The 18,157-nt window shown below is 33.5% G+C and overlaps 1 protein-coding gene across 1 annotated transcript in view; it reads right to left on the reverse strand.

Annotated features, from left to right (window-relative positions):
• LOC115879479 overlaps nt 1-18,157 on the reverse strand; it is a 36,124-nt gene that overhangs the window by 9,087 nt on the left and 8,880 nt on the right. Inside the window, exons 4-10 of the mRNA XM_030896376.1 lie at nt 17,307-17,628; nt 15,790-16,021; nt 13,472-13,633; nt 13,225-13,410; nt 9,360-9,887; nt 9,116-9,302; nt 5,992-6,145 (exon numbers count right to left, since the gene is read on the reverse strand). Of these exons, the coding sequence (XP_030752236.1) occupies nt 5,992-6,145; nt 9,116-9,302; nt 9,360-9,887; nt 13,225-13,410; nt 13,472-13,633; nt 15,790-16,021; nt 17,307-17,628 (1,771 nt within the window). The remainder of the gene's footprint in view (nt 1-5,991; nt 6,146-9,115; nt 9,303-9,359; nt 9,888-13,224; nt 13,411-13,471; nt 13,634-15,789; nt 16,022-17,306; nt 17,629-18,157) is intronic.

The following is an 18,157-nucleotide window of genomic DNA, read 5'->3' on the forward strand; positions in this document are numbered from 1 at the left end:
TATCTAACAACCATTCCTCTTACCTGCAGTTTGCTGTCCACTATAATAGAGAGCCCTGCCATGAATGTGTTGAATAGGAGAGGAGCTAGGACACATCCTTGCCTAACTCCTGTATTTCTCAGGAAGGGATCGCTCAGTGATCCATGATGTGACACTCTCGACTTGTTGTTGTTATGGAGGCTTTTACACACACTAAGAAATTTGTTGGGCACTCCAAACTTTTGCATAATTGCCCAAAGTGCATCTCTATTTACAGAGTCGAAGGCTTTCGTTAGGTCGATGAATGTAACATAAAGTTTACTCTGCTGTTCCTTTACTTTTTCCTGTAGTTGGCGGACGGAGAATATGGAATCGACGGTACCGCGGTTGGTGCGAAAGCCCGTTTGCGATTCTGGGAGGATTTTTTCTATATGTGGGTGAAGGCGGTTTAACATAATTTTTGCGAGAACTTTACCTCCGATAACCAGTAGTGAAATTCCTCGGTAGTTTCCGCAAACTGATGCACTTCCTTTGTTCTTAAATATATTTACTATATTCGAAGAGAGCCTTAAGATGACCAATAAGTTCTTTGCTTGCACACTTATAGATTTCCGCTGGAATCGCGTCACAGCCAGCCGATTTGTTGTTTTTAAGTTGTTTTATGGTCTGTAGCTATATTGTCCATAACAGTAATTAGTTTTCAAATGGCTGTGCTGGGTGTAAATGACACTCTTTTGCGCTCCATGTTTGTGCAAGACTCACTCTCTCTCTTGCACACTCACGCTCTTCCAGAAAGTGCGGACCCCATCAACTTTCGGCGCTTGCACCGTTATAGTTGGTCGGAAAGAATTATAACATTTAAAATTAGGTCCACAGGTTTTATAAGAACGAAAGTGAGTGGATGAACATACGACAAAAAATATTTGCAATTTCGATTTTTGCCAAGCTAAACACAGCATTTTGTCGTGTGTGCACCGGTACGAAAAACGGACACCTTAAAATTTTCGTTCAAATGTATTTTTTATGTAGTTTTATATATTGCGTCCTAGGTGGCCGATTTTGATGATTTTTTAAGCAATTTGTAGCTAATTTATTTTTGACTTTTTATTATAATCAATTATACGAGAGAAATCAAAATGTTGATATTTTAGTGAAAGTTTGAAACTCCCTGTGGAGTACGTTAACAAAGCAAGGAATTTAAAAATCATTTTATCATCTAGATGTATCTTTTTTCGATAGTTTGTTTTTTGGTTCATCTCAATACCTTTATTTTTTGGAAATATTCGCTTTTAAAGAAGACACTAAATTTTTTTCGTTTTTTTTTTACATTAAAACCGTGCGTTTTCCTTTGGTCCTAGTCTCCAGACCTATAAAATAGTGTATATGATTTATGTAAGGTTATACTGTCTTTTGAAAAATTATATTATTATTGTTGGGCAGATGTCAAAGCTATTGTCTAGCAGATATGGTTTTAAGTCCAAAAGTTAATCTCTACCATGATCAATTAAAGCAGCAATAGCCGACACTTCAGAACTTAAAACCGTCTCTACTAAAGTAAACGTCAATAAACAATACTGACTGTGAATATAATTTTTAATAATAATTATTAATATATCGGGTGCGTCTCAAAAGTGGCTCACCCCTATAACTTTTTATTCTTTCAGATAAAAAAACGAGATTTTTTTAGTATATGACATAAATTAGGATTGATTGGCATATTCAATTGTTTTTGGTCACTTCCTGTTTCACCGGAAATGACTACAACTTTTGATTTTTAAATGGCAACCCCGGTATTTTTTTGCTTTATTCTATAGAAAATGGCATTCTGGATAGAATGACATAACATATGTCAACTTTTGACATTCTCGATTAATAAAAAATTGTATTTTAAAATTCAATCTAGAGTGTCATGGCCGAGGGGTATCTCACTATTGGAATTACATGTACATTTTCTTGGCAGTCGCTGGCAGTCATTGGCAGTATATATATATATATATATATATATATATATATATATATATATATATATATATATATATATATATATATATATATATATATATATATATATATATATATATATATATATTTTGGCAGTACGTGTACATTTTTTACCCGAGTGAGACACCCCTCGGTCATGGCTATGTTAAAAACACTAATTCTTAATCAAGGAACCTTGGAAAAATTGTTCGTCTAATGTTTTAGTGTCTTATACTGACCAGTGCCGGACTCAGACAGGCCAGGGCCCCTAGGCACTTGACATTTGGGGCCCCCCATGTCATAGCCAATTTGGAGCTTAAATATAAAAGTTGCGCGCCACTCATTGCATGGGGCCCCTAGGCTGGCTGGGCCCCTAGACCCAGGCCTGGCAGGCCTAGGCGGAAATCCGGCCCTGGTCCTGACCAGTTCATATCTCATTTTTTTTCAAATGGAACGAGGGTGGCTCATTAGCATATTATGAAAAAGCATTTTTTACGAATAATTTGATACACTTGGTATTTCGAGTCAAATTTTCGTTACGAACCGCAAGTCATAATTTCAAATAAACCATATAGAAAAATGTCAAAAATTGACACATGATATGTCATTCTATTCAGAGTGTTATTTTTTATCGAATAAATTTTTAAAAAAAATTGGTCAAGTGCGAGTCGGACTCGCGCACGAAGGGTTCCGTACCATTCTTTATCTATACAGCATTAGACACTATATTATTATAAACTTTTTTCCGATTTAGCTGAAATTTTGAATGCGCGTATAAGTAATTTAAAAAAAATGAAGAAACACATTACTAAAAATTATATTAATCAATAATAAAAATGTAAAAAGTAAAAATAAATATGTAAAAATATGTAAAAACATGTAAAAATTAAAAAAAAGTCGCCTTGACTAGGATTCGAACCTGCCTTACTACGGTTACCTACCTAATCCAACGTCATAGCAGCTTAAAGTTCAAACGCTTTAACCACGCGGCCACCGAGGACTTGAAAGATTCTATGTAAAATTCTTACTTAAAAGATAATGTTTAGTGAAAGTACTTTTTTATTTATAAACATTTATTTAATTCTGTTTTTAGTATTTGTTCTTATAGCGGCAACATAGATACATTATCTGTAAAAAGTTCAACTGTCTAGCTATAACGGTTCATAAGATAGACCTTTGTGACAGACGGACGGACGGACGGATAACGAAGTCAGTAATAGGGTTCCCGTTTTTACCCTTTGGGTACGGAACCCTAAAAATACCGAGGGTGCCATTTAAAAATCAAAAGTTGTAGTCATTTGCGGTGAAACAGGAAGTGACCGAAAACAATTAAATACGTCAATCAATCCCAATTTATGTCACATACTAAGGGCACAAACATAGTGAGGCATCTCGATGCGATGCTCGCCAAGATGCTGGCCGCGCTGCTCGCCAGGATGGTCGCCGCGATGCATCCTACGCGAACTGTTTTAAAACGGCGAGTAAGTGCGCGTAGGATGCCATCGCGACTATCGTACAAACATAGTGAAGGCATTTCATCTCGATGCGATGCGCGCCATTCACCTCGCCATCCGGCGATGCTGAATCAAACATGTACAAATTTATGCGTCAAAACATACTGGAGCCTCGCCACGCACCTAGATGTTCAGCGCGATGCTTCCTAGGAAACAAAATTTTTGTTTTTTGCGAGAAGCGGACGCGGATGCCTGAAACATTTGATTGGTTGGTTTAGGATCACAATTCGTTGAGCATATTTCGAACTAGAGTCGGGTGGAATAAAATGTTCACAATACTAATATTTAATTTTATCACCAGCAATGTAATAACCTTTATTCTAAAGGGTCCGGCAATAGTGCGTCGGGCATCTGCAGTTCTAATAATAAAAAACTTATGAATTTTGTAGTCCAGACATAAAGTATATGTATTAGGATGTATTTGAGGAAAATATTTGAACTTCTAAAGGGTGGCTCAAAAAAGTGTGAGTGGATCGCGAATATTTTTTGCGAACACCTATATACGGGGTGGCGCAACTCATTCGCCTCGGTTGATTATACGAAAACGGAAATATGTAGAAACAAAATATTTTATGGGCATATGTGGGAAGACCATGTGCATAATTTAAAATTATTTTGAAATGTACAGGGTATGTCAGAACTAAGATTTACACCAAAATTATATTTTTTCTTATGGAACACCCGGTATTTTATTTCATATTTGGATCCTTGGACACAAAATAAGGCATGTATTATAAGGGTTATTATATATTAATATCTTTACAAGCTTTGGTTTTTGAGATATTTAAAGATATTTCAATATGCATGCTACAATGGAATAGATTATCAACACCCTGTACATTACTTTTTAGAATTAATTCTTGTGCTGAGTTTAAAGATAACTTTTAAAGATAACGTTTAAAGAGAAATAAACTTTACTGAAAAATTTTATTGCTGCCTTAAATTTATACACCAAAAATTGATGATTTATTTTTTTACATAAAAACTTTGTTATTTCAAATACGACAACCTATTTTTTAAAATAAATCGAAACCGATTCAAATGCTCTTTCAAACTACATATATTAGGGTGTCCTATACCTACCTAGCTCAGATTTTGAATAAAGAGCAATTTTTCAATAAAATGGCAACAAAGAGGGCTGATGTCGTCATGGCAAGTTTCTAGTGACAGTAGCTGTGTTCAAAATTAGTTTATGGACTTATTTATTTATAGCAAGTACTTTAATCACTAGTTGATTAAAAAAAGTATACCATTAATATTGCAAATTATATTTTATCCTCCCATAGTACATAGGTATATGTCTTTTTAATTTTTTGATTATGTAACGAGCACTTTGTTTACTCACTTGTTTCGTCCAACTGCTTGAAACCATTTTTGCTTTTGATCAAATCGGTGTGAGAAACCATGAAGCTATAAAATTTTGTTTCGGGAGAGTTGAATATCCGGGAAAATTGAGTTATTGAATGTAATTGCACCCAACAACGCCCTAATTGCGCTCTCCTTTATGCGTTAACATTTTTTCGGCAATTTTATTAACATTTGACATTGTCACAACACAGCACGACGCCGACGCCGACGCCTAGTTCGAATTCTTTTTCATTTATTTTTTACTACCCGAAACAGCGTTACATCACACAAACCTGGTACCTGAGTGTTTTATCTCTTTTTTGTCTCAATAACTGCACTAGCAAAAAACTAAAATAGTTATATATTATAACAAAACCACGATTTTAATATTATTCTATGCGATCAACATGACAGCGACGTGAAATAGATAGGGATAATTTCTGATTTTTGCCATTGACTCTACTCGCTGCGGTAGGAATTTGTTGAAATCAACTGAAATGCACCAAGCCTATACTAATTAATAACTACTATTACATAAACTGGTGCTTAATAAAACGGCGATGGTAAATGTTTCAGTATGCCTACGCGCACCTATTCGCCGTTTTAAAACAGTGCGCGTAGGATGCATCGCGGCTACCATCCTGGCGAGCAGCGCGGCCAGCATCTTGGCGAGCATCGCATCGAGATGCCTCACTATGTTTGTGCCCTAACATACAAAATCTCGTTTTTTTAACTGAAAAATAGTTAAAGAAAAAAAGTTATAGGAGTGAGCCACTTTTGAGACGCACCCGGTATAATATTAACTGTGAATAAACAACATGACTTGTCAATGACAGTGACATTACAAGAACATTAAACTCCATTTTATAAGTATGTTGATGAGAACTTAAAATCTATGCTGAAATTGCTGTAAATCGTTACTGTCTTATTCAAAAGTTAATATCTCCAAAAAAAAGCTATCGAGATGAATTAAACTATCGAGAAAAGAGGTACCTAGATGATAAAATGATTTTTAAACTCCTTGCTTGTTTAACATATTCCGCAGGGTGTTTCAAACTTTCACCTAAATATCAACATTTTGTTTACCCTCATATATAATTGACAGATGGAAACTTAATAGACACAATAAATACATAAAATGTATAAAATACGCTCCGTAAATAATTCGTACCCATTGCGTCCAGTTATGAGCGTTATGAGTGATTTCCAACAACCATACTGCCCAGGTCTTAAGTGACAAACAGCAAACTGTATCTGGCGAATGCTCAAATACTTTAGACGGCTTGTGACCCTTGATAATTCTTCCGTCCACATCTTTGTCCTCACTTAATAATAGAAAAAAGTACAGATTAAAAAAATAATTTTAATTAAATTAAACTGAATCAATAATTATTATCAATTTATTAAGAATTTAACCAAGAAGTAAAACAATCTTTGCTTGAATGAAGCTTAAACGATCTTGGAAAAATTTCACATAATCAATTGTATAATCAAAAGATAATATTTGTTTTCTTAAATGATGAAAACGCAGTATTATACCGTATGATCGAAAAAAACGGCGTCCAGTTGGCTGGGAAATAAACATCAATGACATTTCCCATATAAATTTACATATAAAATGACAGCGATCTTCATTCCATAGCCATCGCTGATGCCGTTTTTTCTCGATCTTACGGTATATATAATATAGTACTAGTATATAAAAAGATATTGAGGAGAAAAATAAATGTTGCAGTTTAAAAAAATTAAGTGTTAAAAATGTAATTATTTTAACAAAATACGATATTCTACTTTCAAATTTTTGTGACGAATTAACTAGTAATTAATGTTAAAAATGGTCGCAACTAACTTCTCAAGATTCCTTGGAAAATAATGCATTTTCTCAATCTCGTCTTGTTTTAAACCACAAACAATACACGACGCCGTTATTATTTTAATTACTTTTTGCTAGTTTATAAACTTAAATAACTAAGTAATGTCTGCGCTAATGTCTAAGAGCACAAATTATAAACACTATTATACACTATAATAGTATAAAATACACACAACATATATAAATAGTTAATAAAATAAACGTTTAAAAACACAAGCCAAACCGTGGAAACACCACTTTCGTCAAATTGTCAATGTCAAATTTACTGTCATGGCGGATTTGGAAACTGCGGAAAGAAAAAAATGCAAGCTTGCCAAGTTAAAATATAAAGTTTATAGGATGAAATATCGGCTGCGAAATAAACAAAGATAGAAATAAAAACAAATAATATTTTGGCAATGTGGCATTTAGGAAATCTGCGCCATCTGTCCATGCCTTTTGCAAGGAAAGAAAGCGAGCCAATCATAAGGAAAAAATGTCTATACCTATGTGGCGGATTCATCTATCCAAAAAATCCTTTATGGGTATTTCGCCACTGCACTGCAAGAAAAATCTACAAAATAAAATAGTTATTTTTTGTAAACACTTCTGCGTTAAACCTAAACGGACGCTGCTTGTCAGAAGTTGTGTTTACAGTTATAAAAATTTGCCTAACAAAGAAAAAAATACTTAACGTTTCGGAAAGTTTTCTCTTTCCGTCGTCGGAAGCAAAAAAATATAAAAAATAAAGAAAAAAAACTATTTAAAATATTTAAATTGAACTATTCGAGAACACTTTACTTTTTAAAACAGATACGTCTACAAGAAACCGTTGACGTTCTGTTAAAATGACATTATATTAAGCTAAACTCATAGACAAACAAATAAAAAGAGACTGACAAATCTCATGGTAAAGAGTGGGACCGCGTTCCCGTAGCGCAACTCAGAATAACAATTTTGAAACCAATTAGCAGGACCATGGCAGGACGCACGTCTTTATTGCTATCTCTTTATTATGTGTGCTTTATATGAAAAAGAAAGAGATAGGTATAAAACATATCGTAAGACATTATCGCACATTCTGGCTGGCGGAAAATTTAAATTAGCCATTATTAGTAGTATTCTTTCATTGTGAAACTGAAAATTTTCACTTAAACTGATTTATTTCCTATACCACGTAGAAGAAACGTGGTGTAGGGAATAAATCAGTTTAAGTAAAAATTTGCAGTTTCTTTCAGAACGAAAGAATACTACTATTATAAGGGAAATTATAAAAAAAAGCAAAAATTGTACTGTTTTATAAACATATTTATTTATACATAAAAATAAATAACTTTTTATAATATAACAACAAAAAATAACAGTGTTTATTCCACCCACCTACCAGTTTTAAATGCAGAAGAACTGACTGTTGCAGGAAACGATCGGCCAATGCTTCTTTCTCTCTTATTATATTAGAATGAGATAGTGGGCCCAATAGACGCAATGCGCAGATCAACATAAATAGAACGAAATTTTGCGTTCTGAGTTGCGCTACGGAAATTTTATACGCTTAACGCCAAAATTATAATGAAAGAAGCGACAGCCTCTAAATGAAAAATAAAAGAGGCTTTTTTAATTCAATCTAATAAAAATAAATGTATTGCTCATGCATCTGTAGATGTTAGTAATGTATGGCAATCGCTTCTTTGATTTTAAAGAACATAACATAAATAAACATAACATACGTAAAATTTGAAAATAACCATACAGAAAGTTTGGGCTTTTTGGTTTTACCTTATTAAGTAATTGTTATCACGTAGTAATTGTTTATTTTGAAGTTTAACCATAGACAAACAAATAAAAAGAGACCATAAGAGACTGGCAAATTAAATGTCAAAGAGAGGGACAACGTTCCCGTAGTGCAACTCAGAACGCAAAATTTCGTTCTATTTATGTTGATCCTTATTAAGTAATTGTTATCAGGTAGTAATTGTTAATTTTGAAGTTTAACTTAATATAATGTCATTTTAACAGAACGTCAACGGTTTCTTGTAGACGTATCTGTTTTAAAAAGTAAAGTGTTCTCGAATAGTTCAATTTAAATATTTTAAATAGTTTTTTTCTTTATTCTTTATATTTTTTTCGCTTCCGACGACGGAAAGAGAAAACTTTCCGAAACGTTAAGAATTTTTTTCTTTGTTAGGCAAATGTTTATAACTGTAAACACAACTTCTGACAAGCAGCGTCCGTGTTTACAAAAAATAACTATTTTATTTTGTAGATTTTTCTTGCAGTGCAGTGGCGAAATACCCATAAAGGATTTTTTTGGATTAACCATAAGGCATTGTTTAAGATGAAAGGAAACGGATTTATATTTTTAAAATAGGATTATTTTTTAGGCCTAGTTAATCGTCTCGAAGTCGTCTCTGATTTTACTCTTTTTTGAGTAAATAAATTGTACCAAATGTCTCCTGGTTTCGGCATTGGTACTCCTGGTTTCGGTCCCAGTCTACCATCATATTCTCCTTCTTCTCCTTCTCGTGTAGGTTCATAAAGAACATCGATTCCTTCCTCTCCTTCGTCTCCTTCGCCAAGTGACGAATCTGGCACATGTTCCGGTTTCTTCGGTGGCACTCCAAAGTAGGTTTCTTAAACGAAAAAGATACGTTTAGCGCCAAGGAGTTTTGTAAGTGTATTTTGTTTACCTGATTCGCCTCCCATTCCTTCTTCTCCTGAATATTCGGGAATAAAGTCATCTCCGCCTTTAGGAGTTTCTTCATCCGTCTCGTCCGGTGTGTAATCGCCCATGTCAGTTGAATTAGAGATTCTCGATGAGTCTGGAAGATTCAAGCCACCACCCTCTTCCTTAGCTCCATCTTCAGTCGTATCCTTGGCTTCGTCTTCAGGTCCACCTTCACCGAGTGTACCTTCCTTGTCAATCGTTTTATCATCGGTTTCCTGTCCATCTGAATCTCCTTCTTTAGTTTCTCCTTCAGTTCCTTCACCGGCCGGTTTTTCCTCTCCTTGCTCTCCTCCCTCTCCTTCTTCTCCTTCTTCTCCTTCTTCTCCTTCTTTTCCTTCTTCTCCTTCTGTTCCTTCTTCTCCTTTTCCTTCTTTTCCTTCTTTGTCTTCTTCTCCTTCTTTTTCTACTTTTCCTTCTTCTCCTTCTTGTCCTCCTTCTCCTTCTTCTCCTTCTTCCCCTTCTTCTCCTTCTCCTTTGCTCCTTGCGTCATCTAATAATAATAATATCATAATATTTATTGTTCCAAAAAAACCACTTTGCAGTAATAATCGCAATGTAAAATGTTGCTGTGTATAGATGATCTACATCATTCACATATGTTTCAACAATTCTAAATATTAAATTAATTTCTATAATAATCATATTCAAATATCCTAATAATTTATACTATAGAAAACAGCCTATTAAAATACTTAAAACATAATAATATACAGGGTGGTCCGAACTGTATTCCGGACACTTCGGAAGCATATTTTGCAGGTAAAACTAAGTAAAAAGTTCGTATAAATGTATGTCCTAAAATGCTTAGTTTCGGAGATACAGGGTGTAGAAGTTTAATTTTAATATCGATTTTTTCCAAATAATTTATGAAGTAACGTCAATATTTGGATAAAAATTGGCGTCTGGGAGTTTTTTGACATGAGAAATTTGATTTATTAATTTGACTCCTACTTGTAGAGGGGGCAACCTACATATTTTTTAACTGGTTTGAAGAGTAATATCTTTTAGTCCGTATAACTGAATAAATAAATATAAATTTACAACATTTTTTACGTAAAAAAGATCTCTTGGGAAAAATCGCTACGAGTAATGGTTCTCAAGATATTTGAAATCGAAATTATCAATACCTGTTATCATTGACATAAATTAAACATGTTGACTAAATAGTTATTAGACTGGAATCATAAATTTGAAATGTTTTTGTGCCAAAAATTCAACAGAAACTGTTTTATCATCATTTCTGCGCAGAAAAAATTATGATTAATTTAAAAAAATAAAAATTTCCCGAATTTATTATTACACTCAAATAACTACTCAGCGTGCTTATTTTTCGTCAATAATGACATGTATTGACTATTTCCATTCTAAATATCTTAAGAACGGTTACTCGTAGCAATTTTTACCAAGAGACATTTTTTACATAAAAAGTTACAGAAAAGTATAATTTTTTACTCAGTACTTTTATACAAGTACGGACGAAAAGTTATTACTCTTCAAAACAGTTAAAACCATAGACTTAAAATAAAATAGTTAAAACACATGTAGGTGACTACAAATGGCAGTCATATTGACATCAAAATCAAATTTCTCATGTCAAAAATCTCCCAGACACCAGTCTTCATCCAAATATTAACGTTACTTCAGAAATTATTTGGAAAAAAACGAAATAAAAGTGAAACTTCTACACCCTATATCTCCGAAAATAAGCATTTTAGGACATACATTTATACGAATACACTTCGGACCACCCTGTGTACTTACAACGCAAAATATTTCTATACAAAATTTCTTTTCAAAAATCAACACAGTAACACAACAAACAATGAAACAGACCAAACATTTAGTTATGAACATTCACAAGTCTATCAATTATTTCTCTATTAAATAGATAGATAGATATATAGATAGAACAGATATTTTTGAATAGAGCTTTGGAATTCGAAGTTATTAGATTTTTTTTTAATTTATGGGTAAAAAATCATATGCTCTCGACAGAAGATAGCAAGTGCTCCTTTGATCAATTGTCTTATTTGATCTACAGATCTACAGTATGTCCCCGGATTCTCTTTACAAGAGGAAATTTTTTTTTATTATTGACATTTGACAAAAATGCATTCTTCATAAAAAAATTTGCTGGTTTCAAAATGGTTAATCTCGTTAACACTTTTCCAAATTTTCATACCGTTTTAGAGAAAATTAAAAAAAAACATGAAAATATAGTTGAATTTTAATTCACGTCCTAAAAATCAATAGGCGTTTCTATGGTAACATCATTCCGATTTCATTTTTTGATACATTGTTATTGATAGAATTTTAAATAACGTCATATTTTTAATGTTAATTAAAATTATGGAGTGGAACGCGGAACAACGAATCTCCGTTATTGTTAATACAAGAATATGAAAACTTATGAAAAATTATGAGATTTAAAATATTCTGCGTACGGTACTATTCAAAAACCCCCAAAAAAATGACGCATGGCAAGACCTTGCAAATAAAATTAATATTGAACATATCGATATTAATGAAGCACAAAAAAATGAAAAGTCGTTTTCTACATGTAATAATACTTCCACAGTCTCTCCCCTACAAACGTCCCCAGCTTTTTTTATATTCCTATTCTAAATTTTTTATCTTTTTTCGTAATTTTCGGTGTAATTAAATTTAGTAAATATTCAAAGTCGGGTCTGGTCATTCTCGTAAAGTTTTTGAACTGATCATAGCCTTCTTCGAGACACTAAGTTGTATTTATATTTTTATTTAAGTTATATCGATTTCTAAAATTTGGGTTTGCCACCAGCGACGATGTTTTCGATTTTTCTTCTTTTTATAATTAAACTGAGCATAACAATGAATGCAGCAGCGGCTATCTCTTGGTCGTCCATTTTTTTCACCAACTCAACTCTGCTGTGCGCGCACAAGTGGATCACTACATTCCTCAAAAAATAAGTTTTTTAAATTAAAAACTTATTAACGGAGCCGAGAACGGCAAACGAATGCCGTGCGCGTACGCTCAGCTCGTGCGTGCTGAAGTCTAAACGCACCTTAAGAATCAGAAGAGGACCACAACAGATCTGAAAAGGTCGCAGTGGATCAAGCTAATAGCCACCCCTACGAATCTAATCTAAACCTAAATGAAGACACACTTTACCATACATTTTACACCACTATCCATTTTGAAGAGTGGAGGTAAATTATTGAATATTGATTAAGACCTAAAGGACGGTCCACACTTGCTATATAACACTGCTATATAGCAAAGTTATGATGCATGGTTAAAAATTGCAAAAAATATGTATTTGGAAAGAGAAAAAATTGAGAAAAAAATGCGTTATCTAATAGGTCAGTTCCAGAGGGAACAAAAGAAATGCAAATCAGATACTGGTTTAGATGAAGTGGATAATTCAAGATGGTTTGCTTTTAAGTTATTAATGTTTTTAAAAAGATAGAAACGCACCACGAGAAACAGCCGAGATACGTATTGAAAAGGTAAGCTAATTGAGTTCAACTATATCTAGATCTTGCTTGTAGGCTATGGCGGACTCAAAGCCGCTTTTTTCTCGACTTTCTTTCTCTATCTTCAAAAATAATTACGCACACCGCTGCTGCGAGCAGAACCTCTTTCTCGCCAAAAGGATTCATGATTACGAAAACTATAATGTGGACGGCTCCCGGTTTTTTAACATGTGATATGTAGCTTGTTAAATAGCAGTGTTATATAACATGTTACTAAGTGTGGACCCTCCTTAAGTAAAAAATGTAGGTAAAACAAAAGCATAAATAATCGTAATCGTATGTACTTAGTAGTGTTTCTATGAAAAGTATACCTTTGGTTTTGTCTTTATCGGGCTTAGTAGCAAACAGCCAATCGTCTAGAAGTCCGGCCACTTCGTGAATTTTACCCAGCAAGTCATCGTTGACTTCATCGGGATCATTTCTAAGCGCCCAATCTATCAACACTTGCTCCATGAAAGGTTTGTCTCCTTTTTCACTAGGTAGAGCTTCCTTAAGAGCTACGAAACATATGAACACACAATAACTATAAAAGATTACTTCAGATTTATTATTAAGAACCTTTTAATTTATCCAAGACGTCCTGGTACGTTACTCCTGGCATTTTATTATCATCAACAAGGCCTGAGAGGAACTCGTCAGGACAATTGCTAAGAATTCTGATCAACTTTTCTAAAAGATCTACGTCCATGCCATCAAAGATATCATCCAAACCGATTTCTCCTGAAAGAGAGGCGTTATTTACATACAGTGAAGTCAAGAAAATTTACTACATTAAAACAATTTTTATTTTTTTCTTAGATCGCATCCCAGCAAAGATTTCTTACAAACAATGCCTAAATAATTGGAATGTTATGAGGTGGAAAATGTAGGTATGTTCGGTCTTTGGGTATACCTACTTTTGAAATATTCCGGTATCGATATCGTCTTTTACAAGACCGGTATACCGGTTTCGGTACCGGTACCGGAAGACCGATTTTGGTACCGGTACCGGAAAACCGGTTTCTGTTAATAAGAAAAGCTCCTTGCACAATGACAAATATACCATACGTTCGGAAGAAACCGACGTCAGAGGTAACTTGGAAATACAAATAAAGCTTCATTCGGAACCTCGAAATCAGTGGAATAAATTAGTAGTTTCAATTAGCCGTAGAAGTTTGTTCACCTAATTTTTATGTAAGCATTTAGTGGTAGTAATTTTCAATTAGTGGAAAAAGTTAACAAACTTTTGACTTTTCCAATAATTATACTTTTGTATTAATATTATTAATATGTATTAATATTATAATTTGCGAGGAATGTCATTTTGGCCTTTGATTATCACCCGTCAAGAAAAATTTTGATTTAAAATCAAAATTTTATTGTTTTATAAGCTAAATATTATGCTTTCTCTATGGATACAACAGACTACCGCAAGTTGTTGGTAAGATATTTTTTTAATTTTAATTGTGTTTTATAGACATTGTGAATGATCGTAAACTAAAAAGTATAAAGTGTAATTGAAACCACTAATTGGGAGGTTCTGAATGAAGCTTAAGTCACTATAATTTTATATGTAAATTTGTATGAAAAATGGCATCGATCGTCGTTTTAAAGCGAACTCAACACTAATTATTGTTTTCGCACATACGGTATTTTGATTAGTGATGGGAAAAACCGATTAATTTCAATAATCGAGACTTTTTTATTTTTTCAGATAAAACAACGAGATTTGGTATGTTAGTATATGACATAAATTAGGATTGATTGACATATTCAATTGTTTTCGGTGACTTGACTGCAACTTATGATTTTTAAATCGCACTCTCGGTATTTTTTTACTTTATTCGATTCGAGAAAATGACCCTCTGAATCGAATGACATATCACATGTCAACTTATGACATTTTCGCATATGGTTTATTTGAAATTGTAACATGCGGTTCATAACGACAATTTGACTCGAAGCACCAAGTGTGTGGTATCAAATTATTCGTAAAAAAATATTTTTCGAAATATGCTAATGATCCACCCTCGTTCCATTTGAAAAAAATTGAGATATGATCAAAAATACGATTTGGGCATCTTTTAACCGGCCAGGGCAAGACACTAAAAACATTAGATGATCAAATCTATTTTTCCAAGGCTCCTTGATTAAAAATTAGTGTTTTTAACACAGCCATGGCCCTCTAGATTGAAATTTAAAATACATCAATTTGTTTTTAAGCCAATATGTCAAAAGTTGACATATGATACGTTCTATTTAGAATGTGATTTTCTATCGAATAAAGTAAAAAAAAAATACCGAGGGTGCCATTTAAAAATCAAAAATTGTAGTCATTTCCGGTGAAACAGGAAGTGACAGAAAACAATTGAATACGTCAATCAATCCTAATTTATGTCATATACTAACATACCAAATCTCATTTTTTTATCTAAAAGAATATAAAAGTAATAGGGGTGAGCCACTTTTGAGACGCACCCGGTATATACGGCGTCGTATAAATTTGCTACCTGCAATGTATGTAGAAAATTCGCTCGGCTTTTTATCGAGTAGGTCACATTAAAATCGGATTTCAATTTATTTCATTCTAGGATCGCTTGCGTTCGTCGCTTGGTACTCGTCACTTGCATCGCTCGTTCATAATCGAGCGATGTCGGTTATTTCAATAATCGAGTACTCGAGCAAATTTTCGCTCGAGTGATCCCATCACTAATTTTGATGCATAGTATGTATAATGGAAGAATAGATGACAGGAAAGATTCGCGATGAAAATATGAAGTGTTCTGGCTACAAACTGTAATAGGGAATGGACTTCTCAGTCTATGACAAGAAACAGAGACGTGTCCAAAAATGTGGCCGACAACTTTCAGTTGAAAGAAACCTCACTTAATACTTACCTTCTCCTTCGTCACGCATATCGCCAGGAATTATACCAGGCAACAAATCCTTCTCATCTTCAAATATTCCTTGGTCTTCCCATACACCAGATTCTGGACCAAATAATTGATCGTCGCGTAACTCATCTTCCGAAGAATATTCATAGTAATCGCTTTCGCCTTCATCTTCTTCGCCCTCACTGGATAGAGAAGATATTGACAAAGGCGGAATATCTTCCTCACATTCTATAGCCTTATCAAAAAAAAATCGAGATTTCAAACACTGAACGGTCAAGAAGGTTTATAATTAGAATGTAAAATGTTGCATATTAAGTTAAGTTGATTTGTTTATGGACCTAAAAGATATAAAAAACGGTAATATATTATATTCCATTTTCTTTACTGAGTTGTGTTGTTGTTGTCAATATTTGCAATTGTTCATATTGAAAACTATTTTCTAGATTATTTAGACTAGAGAACATATTTATTTAATTAAATAAAGATTAAGATAATATTGTCTATACCTTTGTGGCATCTATATTTTTGGAAACGAATTCTGGGTTTTTCACCACTCGAAAAAAGTATCCAAAATAAAAATGTTATTTTTTGTAAACTCTACTGCGTTGAACCCAAATGAATATCAAATTTGTCTAAGCGACAAAAAATGCATCTAACCTTACAGGAGGTATATCTCAAAAATAACATCCCTAAAATGAGAAAAAAAATTGGCGCCGGGAGGCACGTATAGCCGCCCATACTAAAATATGTTAATAAAAAGTTGGTAGGCAGTTCTTTTAGTTTTAAAGTAAAGGAATTTTTCCAATTTTGACCATACCAATAGTATGGTAGGCTATTAAGATCGGCAAAAAAAAGTTTTTTTTAATTTCACTCAAAATGAGTTTTTGGGTCATAAATGACCTAATTACAAAATATTTTCATGGTGTCTGTCTGTCTGTCCGTCTGTAACACAATAACTCAAAAACCGCTAAACCGATTTTAACCAAATTTGGCACAAAAATACTGTGGCACCCGAGAATCTGGCCATTAGTTTTTGGTGGGGGTGGGGGGTTGGTAAGGGGGTATGGGAAGGAGTTAAAAATTTTAAAAATCGTAACTCCAAAATTACAGTAGCTAGCGAAACGCGGTTTTCAATTTAAGATTAGGAATAATATTTGCAACAAAATTTATAATAACATCAAAATCAGTCGCAGTTTTTGAGATAAAAAAAAATTGGAAAAATTCCTTTACTTTGGAACTAAAAGAACTGCCTACCAACTTTTTATTAACATACTTTAGTATGGACAACAATCGAGAAACCCCTCCTTATCGAACATCTACACCCCAAAGTCAATCCGTTTGCCAAAAATCAGCTTTAAACGTCAAGCAGTTTAAGCAGAATCGTGATTACTCAATGGTCATATTTTATGAAATACGTGCATCCCGGCGCCAATTTTTTTTTTATCTCAAAAACTGCGACTTTGACTGATTTTGATGTTTTGGGACGCACTTTAAGACGCACCCGGTATATTAGAAATTACCTGTACGTCCACAAATCTTGTAAGAGTATCTATCCAAACAGCCAGTTTGTCGGATATTTCAATAACGGTTTTCTTATAGTGGTTTTTCGTTTTTCTACTAGGTTTCTTCATGACGTTAGAAGACTCCAGTCGCTCTAATATTCCATCAGATAACAGCATCTGTTTGTAATTGAGCGTAAACAGTGGTTCGTCCTCGATATAATCTACAAGGTCTTTAGCTAAATCTTCTATAATCTTCTTTTCCAGATCTGTATGTTTTTCAGCTTCCTTCATTTTTTTCTTCATCAATCGTTTTTTCTTTCTCAATTTTTTTCGTTTTTGTCTAATTTACAAGTAAAAATTAAAATTGAAAAGTATACTCCAATATAAGTTAAGATCAAAATCGATTGTCAAGAGGGATGTACCGTTACTTACAGTTCGTCAAATATAGGATGACTAGCGTGTACCCGCGACTTCGTTCGTGTCGAATTAATTATTTGTAATGGTGGTGATAAAGCAAAGCAAACATTTCCATTAACATATAAACCGGATAAAATTTTCTCACATTTGTGTCAGCATGAGAAAAAAAAATCGAGAAACTCCTTATCGAACATCTACACCCCACAGTCAATCCGTTTGCCAAAAATCAGCTTTAAACGTCAAGCAGTTTAAGCAGAATCCTGATTACTCAATGGTCATATTTTATGAAACACCCTCTATAAATTTTTTAAAAATCTTAAAATATGTAAAACAACAAAATAAAATACACGTGTTTAAGAGTTTTTCCGAAATATTTGTGGGGTGCTTTCACCCCCTTAGAATTCGAGTTTCGAAAAATCCCTTCTTATCGAACCTCTACACCTTAAAGTCAA

This window comes from Sitophilus oryzae, unplaced genomic scaffold (assembly GCF_002938485.1).
Source record: "Sitophilus oryzae breed Bouriz unplaced genomic scaffold, Soryzae_2.0 scaffold_1576_pilon_pilon, whole genome shotgun sequence".
In the NCBI taxonomy this organism is placed as follows: Eukaryota; Metazoa; Arthropoda; class Insecta; order Coleoptera; family Curculionidae; genus Sitophilus; species Sitophilus oryzae.